Source organism: Lasiosphaeria miniovina, assembly GCF_030549165.1.
Source record: "Lasiosphaeria miniovina strain SMH2392-1A chromosome Unknown B0T26scaffold_1, whole genome shotgun sequence".
NCBI lineage: Eukaryota > Fungi > Ascomycota > Sordariomycetes > Sordariales > Lasiosphaeriaceae > Lasiosphaeria > Lasiosphaeria miniovina.
This window is the reverse complement of record NW_026848220.1, coordinates 5,399,990-5,415,139: the sequence shown is the minus strand read 5'-3', so window position 1 is coordinate 5,415,139 and position 15,150 is coordinate 5,399,990. Positions and strand designations below refer to the sequence as shown.

Genomic DNA, 15,150 nt, shown 5'->3' with positions numbered 1-15,150 from the left:
TATCTATATGATCTAGTTGTCTGACTAGGTACCTTGCCTAGGCATCTAGACATGTAGGTCAAATCTCGCCGAGAATGACGCGCGCCGCCTTGGTCCTGCCGGGCTCGCGCGCGCACAGCCTGGCCAGCTCGGCGGCCCTGGCGCGGTAACCTGCAGACTTGGGGCCCAAGACGACGTCGACGAGGACGGGGCTGAGCTCGGGGGCCCGGCAGCGCGGCGGCGTGGACTTGTTGCCCCAGCGGCCGACGCCGAGGAACTCGCAGCGGTTGGCAAAGTCGAAGCAGTCGATCCACACGGGCAGCACGACCTGCGGCACGCCCGCTGCCACGGCCTCGAGGAACGAGTTGGCGCCGCCGTGGTGCACTGCGCATACGATACCTCCGTGCGCGAGCACCGCCGGCGGCTCCGCCTTGACCCAGCCCACGATCCGCACCCTGTCCTGTTCCATCTCCTGCCCTAGCACTTGCGCGAGGCGCCGGTTGTCGTACTGGCCTTTGCGCGTCAGCTTCCACAGCACCTGCAGCCCGGCGAGCTTCTCTTTCATCTTCTCCTCGCCTGTCTCTTGCGCAGCCTCGCGTAGAAGCAGCGCCACCGACTTGGCGATCTCGACAGCTGTGCCCTCGGTGGTTTTGGCGTGGGTGCCGAGGTTGATGTAGACGGTCGGGCCCCGGGACAGCCACGAGGCGAGATCCGGGTCGGCCTGCGAGATCGGCTCGGCCGGGCGGAGGATTGGCCCGCAGGGGATAATGTGCGGTGGGCTTGTCTGGAGCGGGAATTCAAGGTCGGGCAGGTTGGCGACCAGGTATTTGACGCCGGGTGGCGGCCTTTGGTTGAGGTCCTCGAGGCTGATCATGTCCCCTGCCGTGTAGTCCCTGATGTACTGCTTGACCTCTCGCAGCCGCCGGTCGCCCCAGCATATTGCCAGGGCCAGGGCGACGTAGTAGATGTTCAGCAAGACATAGCACCATGGAATTGGAAACGGGAGACCCGAGGCTATGCTATGAGACCCTCAGCACGGTGAAATTGAGAGCGTGAAGCGGAGACAACTTACCATGGGTACTTCCAGAACACGTCGCCTGGGGGTTGGTACGAGATTGCAAAGTCCTTGATGGTGTTGGGGGCCAAGATGAGAAACCTCTCGCCCATGTGGCGGCACGCGGTAACGGCCGGCGAGAAGGCCGGGTCGACGGCTATGATGTTTGGGGCCACCTGCTGGAGAATGCCGACTATGGACCGGTAGATGTCGACGTACTGGGGTCCGGACCACGGCATGGTGGTGTGGAGACAGATCCGGAGCACGGCGGGCATGGTGTAGAAGCGCGGCGTCTTGCCTTCCAAGCCAGACCCCTCGACCTCAGCCCGGGGATATGCCGTCTTCATGTCGACCCCTTCCACGGCGTGGAACACGATTTCTCTGGACAGTGCCCTCACAGAGCTCTCGATGGCTGGAAAGGAGGCGAAGTGCACCTCGGCTCCGAGCTGCAGGAGAGCATGGCTCGTGGCGAGGAAGACATTGGCTTGACCAAGCTCCGAGTTGGTGAGCAAGAGGACCTTTCGTCTTGGAAAGCGCATCTGCATTATTTTTTGAGATCCCTATTGTTTTAGATGATCTGTATCTTGGCAGGCTAGCAACGGCCTCCAAGCCGCCGTCAAGCCGGACGCTTGGCAAAGCTCGGCGGCCGTCTTTCCTATATAGTGGCCGGCCATTTAGTGTAGCAGATAGGTGACAGGTCTAGAAGCCGGGCGGGAAGCTTCCACGTTGCTATTGACGTCGGTTAAAGCCCCGGGGTTACTCAGTCCCTGCATTGGTTGGCCTCGGGTCCTTCCACGGTGACATTGACGACGGGACACGGTAGTTCCTAGCACACGCCATTTGCAAGCTGCGTATTGTTGAGCAGCCGGACGAGACGAGGTCGCGTTGATCTGCCAGTGGACTGTTACATTGGGAGGTTGGACAAGATTGCCGACCTAGGAGAGACATTCGGCTAAGTGCGGATATTGGGCAGCGTAATGTGGAGGATGACGAAAGTCAACGAGGCGAGGGGAAGCTATGCAATATTGGGTCGTGATCCGAGCTTGGACGGCCCATGGTCGAGATGCCTAGGCACTAAGGTAGTTGGCGACGTGGGGTATCAGCTATATTGAAGTCCCAGAATGAGCCGGCTTCCGAGCCGCAAGGCTCGGCAGCAGTGCATGGCAAATGCTTGATTCTCTCGTCGGTAAATCTACCGTCTACCGAGTCTAGACACAGAAGCAGAGGATGGCTAAGGTCCCGGGTGATGGGTAGAGCCCGCTGCAGCCAATGCGAGTTGTAAACCTGCCACTGGTATAATTAGACACTGTAGCCTTTGAAGAGTGATATCGAAATGCCGGTGATGACGAAAAGCACGCCATATTCTCAACTTACCACACATCGATAGGTCGAACTGGGACGGTTATGTGCCCCTTGATGCAGCGATGGAGGCTAGCAACTAGGCAACGAAGACGACGGGAGATCGGGTACGTTCCTTTCAGAGGGATCCCCTTTCAGATCAAACCTAGACTCGTTGTCAACAGTCACAGATCTAATAAAGGGAGCAGAGTGATGCAGGCAAGAGACGTCGCTAAAAGGGAAACCTAAGGGTTTCGATGGTTTACAACATCAAAAATCGTCATTGTCTGGACGTTTTGCACTAGAAGTCTAGAGTCGAGAAAGGCACAGATACCTGCCTAATGCAGAATCCCGTCTTGATTGCGGGCTCATGTGGGGCTTTCAGCGCTGTGAGGGGTCCGTTGTTAGTGCACAAACCGCTGTGACGATGCTGCTTGGTCCAAGAGCCAGGCCATTCCTTTGATTGGATTACGTGTGCCTCCTACGTGTGCCTCCTGCGGGCACCACATTCACTCTCGCCCATCGCCAGCTTATCATCCGAGCCTCCCGATAAAGACGTCGTCGAGTAATCTGTCGAGCTCGCCATCATCACCACAAATCGCAAAGTGCACGTCCGGGATCTAGCCGAGGCGTATTATCAGTATCATTGCTGATCCGCCCGCTGACTTTACGTAAGAACCTAACCGCCACACAGAATTACTTCTCAGCCTTGCTCCATGGGTTCCACCAGGGCTCCTGCTCTCTCTCGGGCATCTCTCGCCGAAGAGAGCCCGCAGCACCACTCGGCGCCGGCCGCTCTGCGACACCTCGAGTCCCTCTATGCCCAGCCGCTGCGCTCTCTCCTGTCGCGGACACGGCCCGCATACCCCCCGATCTCGTCGATCCCGCACACGTCGGCCGCGCGTCTCGCCCAGCCTGACGCCTCGCCCTCGCCCTTTCCTACCGAGCCCATCATCACCACCACTACCTCCCCCGCATCCTCCGAGCAGCAGCAACAACAACAGAAACGAGATGGCAATGGCAATGGGACGACCGCCGCGGCCGCCGCCCCGTCGAGCGTGCTCTACCTCGCTTACGGGTCCAACATGTGCGCATCGACGTTCCTCGGCATGCGCGGCATCCGGCCGCTGAGCCAGGTCAACGTGTCCGCGCCATCGCTACGCCTGACCTTCGACCTACCGGGCTTGCCGTACCAGGAGCCGTGCTTCGCGAACACGGCGCTGCGCAAGATCCCGGGGCAGCCACCGCTACCTTCCCCGCCGAAACTCCCGCCTGGCGTCCCCGACATCCCGCCAGCGCCCGAGTGGCCCCCTTCCCAGTCTCAGCAGTGGGACAGCGGGCTGGTCGGCGTCGTGTACGAGGTGACGGCCGACGACTACCGCACGATCTTGGCCACCGAGGGCGGCGGCGCCAGCTACCACGAGATCGTCGTGCCGTGCTTCGCGCTGCCGGCCGCCATCGGCGTGCCCGAGAAGCCGCCGGCGCCGCCCGTGCCCGTCCCATTCCTCGCCCGCACCCTGTTCGCGCCGCGCCTGCCCGACGTGCCTGACGAGAACGACAACAACAGCCGACGCTCGAACGACGGGGATGACGACGGTGACGATGACGACGGTGACGATGACGACAAGCTACCCAAACCGACCCTCCCGCCGTGGGCGCGCAAGCTGCTCCTGCCGGTCCGGCGGCCAGAGGCGGACTACGCGCAGCCGTCCGCACGCTACCTACAATTACTGCGGGACGGGGCGCGCGAGCACGACCTGCCGGCAGCCTACCAGGCGCACCTTGGCGCGATGGCGGCGTACGCGCCGACGACGGGGCGGCAGCGGCTGGGTCGGCTGCTATTCCTGGGGTTCTGGATGCCGTTCGTGCTGATTTTGGTAGAGGCCGGCCGCGTGCTGGCCGACGACGGCGGGCGCGTTCCCGGCTGGCTCGCCGCCACGTCGGCTGTGTTGTTCAATCTTGTGTGGATTAGTTATGATGCTGTTGGGAAGCCGCTGTTTCTTGACGGTGAGAGGACGCTACCCGAGGATGAGGAAGGCCAACGGCGGGCTGCTGTGGGTGAGAGGAGGCCGTGGCTCGCGCGAGGTCGGGGAGGGATCGTTGATGAGGAAAAGGTACACTTGCTGGAATGACTGGAGCTGGAAACAAGGTGGCGGCCAATTTGATATATTTCCTTAGGAGTTTTATTACAGGAAGTTTGGGTTTGGGGTACATGCTTTTGAGCTCTGGGTTCTGGGTATCACGGCTCTGTATCACGTCGCTCCTCGCACCAAATTGAACATTTGTAAAACTCAATTCATTATTGACCAGGTCGTGCGTCTACTGTTCGCGTCTAGGCCGGCCCCGTGTGGGACAATATGTCTTTCCCCCCCTCTCTCTCCCCTTTGACTACCATCATTGATATCCTGTAAATGGGCCCCGTGATGCGCCTCGCCGTGCCTCGCCAGATGTAGATGGAATACCCCGTACCGCAGCCCTTCTGTTTTCCTTGCTTACTTCCTCAACAGCTCGGGAATATCCTCCACATTAACCGTTCCGTCCAGGATGCGGTCGACAACCATGAACAGGGGGTACTTGCTCTCGACGCCCTTCGCCCGCAGGAAGCCGCAGACTTCCCGCGTGGTCGAGATGCCTTGCAGCTTCTGGCCGTTCAGCTCCGTCTTCTCAATCTCCTCGAGCGACACGCCGCGCTCGACTGCCATCTTGGAGTAGCGCCAGTTGCGCGCAGACGTGCAGCTCACAATCATGTCGCCCCAGCCCGCGCTCTCCTCCCAGAACGTCTTCTCCTCGATCGTCTCGGGGAAGAACTCGCGGCCAAAGGCAATCATCTCCAGCATGCCACGGCGCATGACGGCCGTCTTGGCCGTCATGTTCCACCCGTGGCCCTCGACGAAGCCGCAGGCCAGCGCCACAATGTTCTTGAGCGCGCCGCCGAGCGACACCCCCACGACGTCCGAGACCATGGACACGGTGAAGTAGGGCCGGTGGAAGAGGCTCTGCAGCAGATGGTGGTCCAGCGACGGATAATCGCCGGGTACCGGCGTGAGCTTGTTCTTGCTGGTGCGGCCGCGTGCGTCCTTGTACTCAGTCAGGGCAGCGGCGCCACTGCTGCTGCCGTTGGCCACGGCGTTGCCCGCGTGGTGCACGTCGCCGGCGGGCGTGTTGTAGGCGATGGTGGTCTCGCACCACTCCTCGTTGGCAATCTCGGTGGCAATGTTGGCGCCGCTCAGGGCACCGCAGTAGATGCCCAGAGACTCGCTGATGTACTCGCAGATGAGCTCGATGTTGTCGTCTGTCACCGTCACGCCCTTGATGCAGCTGATGCCCCGGGCGTAGGGCAGGATGTGGTCCTTGATCTGGCGGCAGATGTTGCCGATGAACTCATGGGGCAGGTTGAAAATGAGAATGGACGCGTCCTTAACCGTGTCCGGGAGGGAGGGGTTCGCGACGATGTTGCTGGGCAGGGCGATCTTGGGCAGGTACTTGACGTTCTCGTGGCACTTGTTGATGATGGCCGTGAGCTTCTGCGGCTCGTCGCCAGCCGAGGCGTCGTAGTGTGGCGAGACCTTGGGCAGCGTCACCTTCTCCTCGTACACCCACATCTGCACATTTTCCTCAAAGAGATCCGGGTGCTCCCGCGTGTTCTCGGCCACAAGCTTGGCGACGGTGGTGCCCCAATTGCCCGAGCCAATCACCACCACCTTGTGCTTGCGACTGGGCAATACCGAAGACGCCGTCATTTTGAGTTTAGCTGACTGGGAGAAGCTACGGACACTGCGGGCAACTAGACGGGGCGTGAACAGCGAAGCGGAAGCGGAAGCGGAAGCGGATGCAGATGCAAGTGTGAGGACAGATGTGGGCGTGGGCATAGGCGTAGGCGTGCGTGCGGCTGCGGGTGCAGATGCGGGTGCGGATGCTGATGCTGGTGCGTGGGCTGCGGCGAGGCAAGGAGACCAGGTCGAGAGATGGGCAATTCGAGGGCGCAGGCGCAGGGACGAGTGCAGGTGGGCCTCGAACTGGAAACCCTTGGGTCGACGACGGCTCGCAGCAGAGTGGATATGCAGATGGGCCCCAGTCTGGGTCCGGGCCTGGGTCACGTTGGGTTTGGGCGACGAGGGGGGAGGTGGAGGCGGATGCGGTAAGAGTGAGAGCGAGGGCGAGTGGTAAGACTGGCCAACAAGCAACTTGAATAATGTCAGGGTCTGCGTCTGTGTCTGTTGCAGGCGCGGATGCAGATGCGGATAGGTCAATGTCAAGTCTGGACTGGGAGTGCTCAGACAACTGAAAAGGCTCACGCCCTTCTTATTATACAGGGGGGCCACACGACAGCGCACCAAGCCTCGAACCATCAGGGGCAAACCTGCAAACTCGCCTCGGGATTGTCACTGGGCTGGGCAGACGCCGGACGAGGGCGGCCGTGGCGTCAGCTCTCTCTTCGGTCAAGCTAGTAGCTCGGTTCTTTGCAGGTGACCTTACGTCGCTGCGCTCCTTCCTTTTCCACCAAGGACGTACCGGGAAGGGACGACGGAAGATAGCAAAACGGTTGGGCCTTGGCTGCTCAATTTACAGATGACGCAGGTGCACAACGCAACAAAGTGCAGGCCGCCCATTCTGCCGCTTCAGACCGGCTACCCCTTTCGTCTAGTCTCCCGCGGCTCAGCCTTCGAATTTTTTTTTTGGTTCTAGCACGATTCTGATTGGCCAGTTGCAGGCTTGTGACAGCAGGTACCCCTTCCGTAGAGTACAGCTGGCATTTCCTTGCAAGAAACCTCGGCCGGCCGCAATCCCGTCATCGCTTCCTCCGCGCCGAGGCGTCTGGTTAGAAAGCTTAGACGGCGGAATGTCCTTCGGCAGCGCTCTCAAATGCCGTCGGCCGAGGCACGATGCGCCAAACTACCAATACGAGATAAACTGGGCGTTGTTTGCAATTTGAAATACCGGCATCACGGGTGGCCGACGGAGTGCGAAGGTGCAGTGTATTCCTCCTTTGCAATGCCCTCTTGAGGGCACACTATCTGCTTGCTATGGTCGATCGGTGAACCGAGCTCCCACATCGGCCATTCGGCTCATTCAGGCCACATTTAAGCGCGACGCCGGTAAACAGGTAAGAAGGCCGCTCGCTGCCGCTGATGTGTGGCCGATGGGGACGGCGGGCTGCCGGACCGGACTCCTGGTCACTGGCCGACGACAGTTCGGACCGCAGAACGGAAATCTCGGCCACGCGGACCCGGGCCGCCTTGCGGGGATTACAATGCATCCCCGCGAGGTAGAGAAAAAAATTAACAAGGTCGTATCCTATCATATCTGCAGATCTACTTAGCAATTAGTCACAGGAGTCGCCATGTCTAATGGCGCATCAGCTATATTCCCGACCCAATCTTTGTGCCAAGCACATCATAGCGGGCATTTTCCTCGAATGCCCAGAAGTCGAATAGGAAAACAACGGTTGCTCCAGCTAGGGTGTGCCTTTTGTTAAGTCCGACAACGACGTCAACCACGGTATAAACCTCCAGGGCCACAGACTAACGAGCCAACAAGACATTCCCAACCATATTGCCGAGCCATCTGCAACCCCGATGTCTCCATTATCGACATAAAACGCAAGAATGCCGTAACTGAAGATAGTACGGAGCAGAGCGCGTACAGATACTAATGCTGCTAACGAGTCCTATTTAGCGCAAAAAGCTTTGCCAGGAAGGCTTCGATTGTGAAGGCTGTCTTCAGGTAGCTCCTGTCTGATGGCTCATTCTCAAAGATCGATTGAAAGGGGGGTCGACAGATTTATACTCAACTAACAACGGAGTACGAATCCTTCCCCACGGATTCCTCTGGACCGTAAAGGGGAACCTGCTGCGGAACGCTGTTGTGGGTTTGCACTAAGGAAGAGTATTCGCCCGCCATATTCTAGCTCACCCTCGATGATTAATTACACCAACCAAAGCAATTGTTTCACAAAGGTGCGTACGGAGATCGTTGCAGATCTCCGCCCCGGGTCCGATTGTCTGTTCTGCTACCAACGCGGGCCGCCTCAATGCTAGCCATGCGGCGACTCTGCGCGTGGAAGGAACCAGGTCCACAACCATTGGCCTGGTTCTCAGAACCACCAATGATACTTGGGGCTGGAATGCACCTATGCACCTTACTGTTCCAGTTCACAAAGCAAGGTAACGTGCGTTTCTCGTGCCAGCGGCCTGTTGGCCCAGAGGTTGGCGAGGTCAGAGGCGAAGGTGGCCCTCATACACTAGCCCCCACTGAGCATCTCACACCAACAGGTCCGGTCCTGGGCTTACCGACGGCGAATATTCTAATCGACACAAGCACGGCACTCGCCTTGTGGTAATGCCAATTCCCAATACCTGCGATGGTCGGTGACTCTGAGGATACGACTGTCCGGAGTCGGGAAGTTGACGACCTTGGCCGAATGTGCAGTTGAAATTTTACGTGGCTTGCGAGGTGTGGGCACTGATGTCATTGAGCATTCCATGCGAGCTTTGCTCAGCAGTCTGCGCTAAAACCATGGATGGCAGCTGAGGGGGTGCGGGGCTCGAGCGGCCCAGGCCTTGTCGGTGAGCAAGGTTCGGTTCCAGAAGGAATCGGCGATCGCGAAGATCCTTGACAAAACACACCACCCGGCCACTCTGAAGCCGTTCAATAGTGAGGCTGCTTCGCGTGCCCTGTGTTTGATACAAAACGAGGCTCAAACTGAGCGGTATCCTGCCGGATTGAAGCACAGAAATACCATTGCGAGAGCTGGAATGGCTGGAGCTGCTCGGGATTTGGCATTCGAGATGACAGGGAGCTCAGGCCAACCAAACCGGGCGGGACAGCCCCACCAGCTGCATGTCATCGTCATCGCCTCGCATCTCCCAGGTCCCCCCCATTGACAGCGTGCGCCCGATCAGAGAGAGGCATGGCCGGCGAAGAGCCCAAGACCCTCCCGGACGGGTCGTCAAGGCGCCTTGGAATGCGGAGTGCCGCTTCCACCGGGATGGAGACTCGGCCAGCAGCCTGCACTACTATTGGCCCCTTCCAGGCCTGCGTGAAACCAACAGCCACAACCGCTCCGCAAACATTGCAATTACAAGCGCAGGCCCGCTGCCGTCTGACGAGGCTTCCAGGGCAGGTTATCCGACCTTGTTCCATGGTGTCAGGCTGGACAGGGCCGCCCACCAGGCCAGCAATGGATGCCCGTCGTGCCCTGAGCTTCCATCTTCGCTGTTGGAAACCAGTTGAAGGGCGAAGAAATCCTAGAGACCTGCGTCAGCCTGCCCTGAGGTGACCGGAGCCTTGACCGCCCGACATGGATTTTGCTTCCGTCCTCCGGGTCGTTTCGCAGACTGTTTCCATGCTTCTCTTGTAATACTAGTAAAGCGCATCGTGCCTTCGGTTCACGTCTAGCTTGTTTCCCTTCAATTTCTTTGCGAGCGGCGCGCGCATTGGATTGCTCCTGCACTTTCGTCCATCTTACACGTACAGCTCTTGCTTGAGTCCCAACTGAGAGAAACAGACCTCCACTCCGTGCCGTCCATCTTACACTGGATCGCCTGACCTGAACCTTGCCCTTGGATTCCCTGTTTAGCGGCTAACTCGTAACGGAACGCCCGCAGTCGTCGACGTCTTCGTCCCGCCGCGCCGTGCTCTCCTTGCCTTGGCTCGTTCCTGTCAGTGGGAACATCCTAGGTCACCAACCTTGCCTACTTCGTACTGTCGCTAGCATATATCCTAGGGAAAACAAACCACAATACCTGATGTCTAGAGGAATCGCCCGAACGCTTTGTTTCTGCCTCTGCCTGATTTGCTGCTTAGTGTGATCTGCAGCCGGCAGTATCCCGGACGTGGGGCAAGTCGCTTGCAGCAGTGCTGCCCAAAAAGGCCAATAGCTCCCACCCAGCTACGGGCTCGGAGCGATCCTCTTTCACAATGATCCCCAAAACCATGGTTTCCAACGACGTTTACCTGCTGCCGCTCAACGACGATGGCTCGCCCCAGGTCACTGGAGAGTACATCTACCTCGCGCCCGAGACGCGCGAGTCGGTGACAATCCGCTTTGCAATCGAGGGCACGTCGAGCATTTGCCGCCATGGCAGCCTCTGGGTCAACATTCCCGAGCGTGGGGCCGAGTTTCGCCGCGACAAGTTTCGCGAGTTCAAGTACGATGCCCCTTGATTGCCATTGCCCCCGTGGCAAGATGAGAGTTGTCCTGTTGGTTGCGTGTGGAAAGCTTACCCGTACCCGCTCAGGCTCGTTCCCGACTTCAACCGCACGCTCGAGATTTCCATCCCAATCTACGAAGCCGGCGCATACGCCTTTTACACGACGTACGCCGAGCTGCCCGACCTTGCCAACAACCTCGCCCAGGCCAATGGCGTCTCTACGACCAAGACGAAGAAGACGCCTCTGTACTACATCGATGTTGCGCCGAGGCTCACGCTGGACGGCCAGCCGCTGCCTCTGCCGGCGCTGTCCGTCTTCTCCATCATCAGCAAGTTCATGGGCAGGTATCCGCAAGACTGGGAGCGGCACCTCCGGGGCATAAGCGATCGCGGGTACAACATGATCCATTTCACCCCGCTGCAAGTCAGGGGTGCCTCGGACTCGCCATACAGTTTGTATGACCAGCTTGGCTGGGACCCCAACTGTTTCCCAGAAGGCGAGAAGGACGTGCAAAAGTTGGTGGAGAGCTTGGAAAAGAACCACTCCATGCTCAGTCTGACGGACATCGTCCTGAACCACACTGCGCATAACAGCACTTGGTTGCTAGACCACCCAGAGGCAGGCTACAATTTGACCACGGCGCCGTGGCTGGAGTCGGCCTACCTCCTGGACTCGAAGCTGCTCGAGCTGAGTTACAAGCTAGAGAAGCTAGGGCTACCAACTGATCTCAAGTCTGTGGACGATCTCGTCAAGATCATGGACGCAATCAAGAAGGAGGTGATGGCAGAGATCCGCCTCTGGGAGTATTACGCTCTCGACGTCGATCGCGATGCCGACGCGGCTATCGAGTCTTGGGTGGTGGGTAAGACAGCCTTTCCCGAGGGCTCCATTGGCCCTGGTGGCATCGATGCTCTTCGCGCAGCCGCGCCTAAGGACCAGGCGGATTTCCTCGTCAAGAACGCTCTAAAGGGTATGGACCGCCTTGGAGAGCGGTTTAGGAGGAGAGTCGACCCGAATATTGCTGCAGCGCTCTTGTCTGCGATATTTGGCCGATACGAAGGCGAATCGGGTGACAGTACGGATCAAGCAGCAGCCCGAGTCAAAATTTTGGAAATACTCGACATCGTGAACGTGCCCTTCTATAAAGAATACGACGCCGAGGTGGCCGAGATTCTCCAGCAGCTCTTCAACCGCATCAAGTATGTCCGTTTGGATGAACATGGGCCGAAGCAGGGGCCGATCAACGCAAAGAACCCCTTGATTGAGACCTACTTTACCCGCTTGCCTCTGAACGAGAAGACGGTGAAGCACAGGAAGGAAGATCTGGCGCTCGTCAACAACGGATGGGTCTGGGGCGGAAATGCGCTCGTCGACAATGCCGGCCCGCAATCGCGCGTCTATCTCCGACGAGAGGTCATCGTTTGGGGTGACTGCACGAAGCTCCGGTATGGGGCCGGTCCCAACGACAGTCCATGGCTTTGGGAACATATGACCAAGTACGCCCGGATGTTGGCAAAGTATTTCGCCGGCTTCCGGATTGACAACTGCCACTCTACCCCTCTCCATGTAGCCGAGCATATTTTAGACGAAGCCCGCCGCGTTCGCCCAGACCTTTTTGTTGTGGCCGAGCTCTTCACAGGCTCGGAAGAGATGGATTACGTCTTTGTGAAGCGGCTTGGTCTGAGCTCGCTCGTTCGCGAAGCGATGCAGGCATGGAGCACCGCGGAACTCAGCCGACTCGTCCATCGGCATGGCGGCCGTCCGATTGGCAGCTTCGAGGTTGATGAGATCTCGAGCCTCGACGTCCGAGGCCCCGTCAAGGAAAACGGCGAGACGGTGAATGGCGAGCACCAATACACGCGCGAGATCATCCGCCGGATCAAGCCCGTTCCCGTCCAGGCCTTGTTCATGGATTGCACACACGACAACGAGGTTCCTGCTCAGAAGCGAGATGCCCGTGACACGCTCCCCAACGCGGCACTGGTCTGCATGTGCTCCAGCGCAACTGGTAGCGTCATGGGCTATGATGAGATTTACCCAAAGCTGGTTGATCTAGTCAGCGAGTCGCGCCTTTACACTTCAGAGTCGTCCAAGTTCCCAGTCAAGGTTGGCGACGGCAAGGGCGGTATTGGCGGTGTCAAGAAATTGCTGAACCAGATACACACTCTGATGGGTCTAGACGGCTATGACGAGACGCACATCCACCACGAGGACCAGTATATTACGGTTCATCGTGTCCATCCAGGCTCCCGTAAGGGCTACTTCTTAATCGCCCACACTGCCTTCCCCGGCTACGGGAATGGAAATGGCGCGTTCAATGCGGTTCATCTGACCGGAACCAAGGCCAAGCATCTTGGAAGCTGGATGCTCGAAGTTGACTCGAGCAAAGAAGCGGTCGAGGAAGTCCTGAGTGACAAGAAGTATCTTCGAGGACTCCCAAGCCGGCTGATTGCTCTCCCAGGCATTCGGATGGAGGTCAAGGGCGATGACACAATCATCACCGTGCGCGACAGATTCCCTCCTGGCAGCATCGCCTTGTTCGAGACGTGGATTCCGGCCGCAGAGCACTCTAGTGGCCTGGACACGTTCGTGACCTCTGGAGCCAAGGTAGCTATGGATGAGCTTAGCCTGATCGACCTCAACTTCTTGTTGTACAAGTGTGAGCCCGAGGAACACGATGTCAGCAATGGAAGGGATGGAACTTACGATATCCCGGGACACGGCAAAATTGTCTATGCTGGCCTTCAAGGCTGGTGGAGCATTCTTGCGGACATCATCAAGGACAACAATCTGGCTCATCCACTTTGCCAGCACCTCCGAGACGGACAATGGGCTCTTGACTACATTGTCGGGAGACTTGAGCGCGCTTCCAAACTTGAGGCCTACAGCCGGCTCGCAAAACCGGCAGCTTGGCTGAGGGAGCGGTTTGATGCCATCCGCGGGATTCCCAGCTTCCTCCTTCCGCGATACTTTGGCTTGGTCCTCCGGACTGCTTACATGGCTGCCTTTGAGCAGGGCGTCTCTCTCATGAATCACAATATCCGCAATGGGCAGTGGTTTTTGCAGAAATTGGCCATGGTCAGCACTCAACAGACTGGACTCGTCAAGTCGGCATCTCTCTATCCGAACCGGCTTGTTCCGTCTCTCGCCGCCGGCCTGCCGCACTTCGCGGTTGATTGGGCTCGCTGCTGGGGCCGTGATGTCTTCATTTCTCTTCGTGGTTTGTACCTCGGCACTGGAAGATTCGATGAAGCGAAGGAACACATTCGTGCCTTTGCCGGTGTTCTCAAGCACGGCATGATTCCCAATCTTCTTGGAAGCGGCAACACACCAAGATACAACGCTCGAGATTCTGTTTGGTTCTTCTTGCAGTGCATCCAAGACTACACGCGCATCGCCCCGGATGGTTTGTCACTGCTGGATGAGAAGATCAAGCGGCGCTTCTTGCCGTATGATGATACTTGGTTTCCCACCGACGACCCTCGCGCGTACAGCAAAGAGAGTACCATTGGTGATATTGTTCTCGAGGTGCTCCAGCGCCATGCAGCTGGCATGAAGTTCCGCGAGGCAAATGCTGGTCCCGGTCTGGACATGCAGATGGGCGACGAGGGCTTCAATATAGAAATCAGGGTCGACTGGAGCAATGGCTTCATCTTCGGTGGCAACCAGAAGAACTGCGGTACCTGGATGGACAAGATGGGTGAGAGCGATCGTGCGGGTTCAAAGGGCGTTCCGGGTACCCCTCGAGACGGCGCCGCTGTCGAAATTACGGGCCTGCTCTACAGCAGCTTGAGGTGGGTCGCGTCGTTGAACAAATCTGGCAAATACAGCTACGCCAGCGTCCGGAAGACAGACGGCTCAGAGGTAACCTTTGAGGGATGGGCCAGCCTCATAAAGAGCAACTTTGAGAGGTGCTACTTTGTCCCCATCTCGCCTTCCGAGGACAGCGCCTATGATATCAACACCTCGGTGGTCCACCGTCGCGGTATCTACAAAGATCTGTATCGTTCTGGGAAGGAGTACGAAGACTACCAGCTCCGGCCAAACTTCCCCATCGCCATGACGAGCGCCCCTGATCTATTCGACGACAAGCACGCCATGCATGCACTGTGCATTGCCGACAGCGTCCTCAGGGGGCCGACTGGCATGGCGACGCTTGACCCCGGCGACATGAACTACCGGCCCTACTACCACAACAGCGAAGACAGCACCGACTTTGCCACTAGTAAGGGTCGCAACTACCACCAAGGCCCAGAATGGCTGTGGCCTACGGGCTTCTTCCTTCGCGCTCTTCTCAAGTTTGACCTCAAGCGCCGCGGTCGTGATGATGCAGAGGGTCGCACCGAAGCATTCCAGCAGGTTACACGGAGACTCATCGGCTGCAAAGAGATGATTGAGCGCAGTCCCTGGGCTGGACTTGCGGAGCTGACCCAGAAGAACGGCGAGCACTGCGCTGACTCTGTAAGTTTACTTGTCTTTTTGATGGTCGTGTCTTCAATCACTAGGTGCTAACATGTTCACAGTCTCCAACTCAAGCGTGGTCAGCCAGCTGCTTGATCGACCTGTATATGGATGCGGCGGATGAGCAAGCCAAGCTAGATTCTCAGACTCTTCCGCTGCGGTGA

At 58.3% G+C, this 15,150-nt stretch overlaps 4 protein-coding genes across 4 annotated transcripts; 2 read left to right on the top strand and 2 right to left on the bottom strand.

The window, feature by feature from the left end:
- Positions 1-58: 58 nt before the first annotated feature.
- Positions 59-1,578, bottom strand: B0T26DRAFT_670790 (uncharacterized protein; the record flags this gene model as incomplete). The annotated part of the gene is made up of 2 exons (XM_060439223.1): positions 59-998; positions 1,052-1,578. 2 exons carry the CDS (start codon positions 1,576-1,578, stop codon positions 59-61), a joined length of 1,467 nt encoding a protein of 488 aa, XP_060303376.1.
- A 1,282-nt stretch (positions 1,579-2,860) lies between these two features.
- On the top strand, positions 2,861-4,666 carry B0T26DRAFT_688736 (uncharacterized protein). Its single transcript, XM_060440999.1, has one exon. It carries the CDS (start codon positions 3,088-3,090, stop codon positions 4,501-4,503), a length of 1,416 nt encoding a protein of 471 aa, XP_060303375.1. The 5' UTR covers positions 2,861-3,087; the 3' UTR covers positions 4,504-4,666.
- B0T26DRAFT_688735 (NAD-dependent glycerol-3-phosphate dehydrogenase N-terminus-domain-containing protein) lies at positions 4,667-6,940 on the bottom strand. The gene is made up of 2 exons (XM_060440998.1): positions 6,848-6,940; positions 4,667-6,761 (listed from the first exon to the last, which is right to left on the bottom strand). Exon 2 carries the CDS (start codon positions 6,718-6,720, stop codon positions 4,864-4,866), a length of 1,857 nt encoding a protein of 618 aa, XP_060303374.1. The 5' UTR covers positions 6,721-6,761; positions 6,848-6,940; the 3' UTR covers positions 4,667-4,863.
- A 3,366-nt stretch (positions 6,941-10,306) lies between these two features.
- On the top strand, positions 10,307-15,150 carry B0T26DRAFT_635298 (glucanotransferase domain of glycogen debranching enzyme-domain-containing protein; the record flags this gene model as incomplete). The annotated part of the gene is made up of 3 exons (XM_060436707.1): positions 10,307-10,521; positions 10,612-14,986; positions 15,049-15,150. 3 exons carry the CDS (start codon positions 10,307-10,309, stop codon positions 15,148-15,150), a joined length of 4,692 nt encoding a protein of 1,563 aa, XP_060303373.1.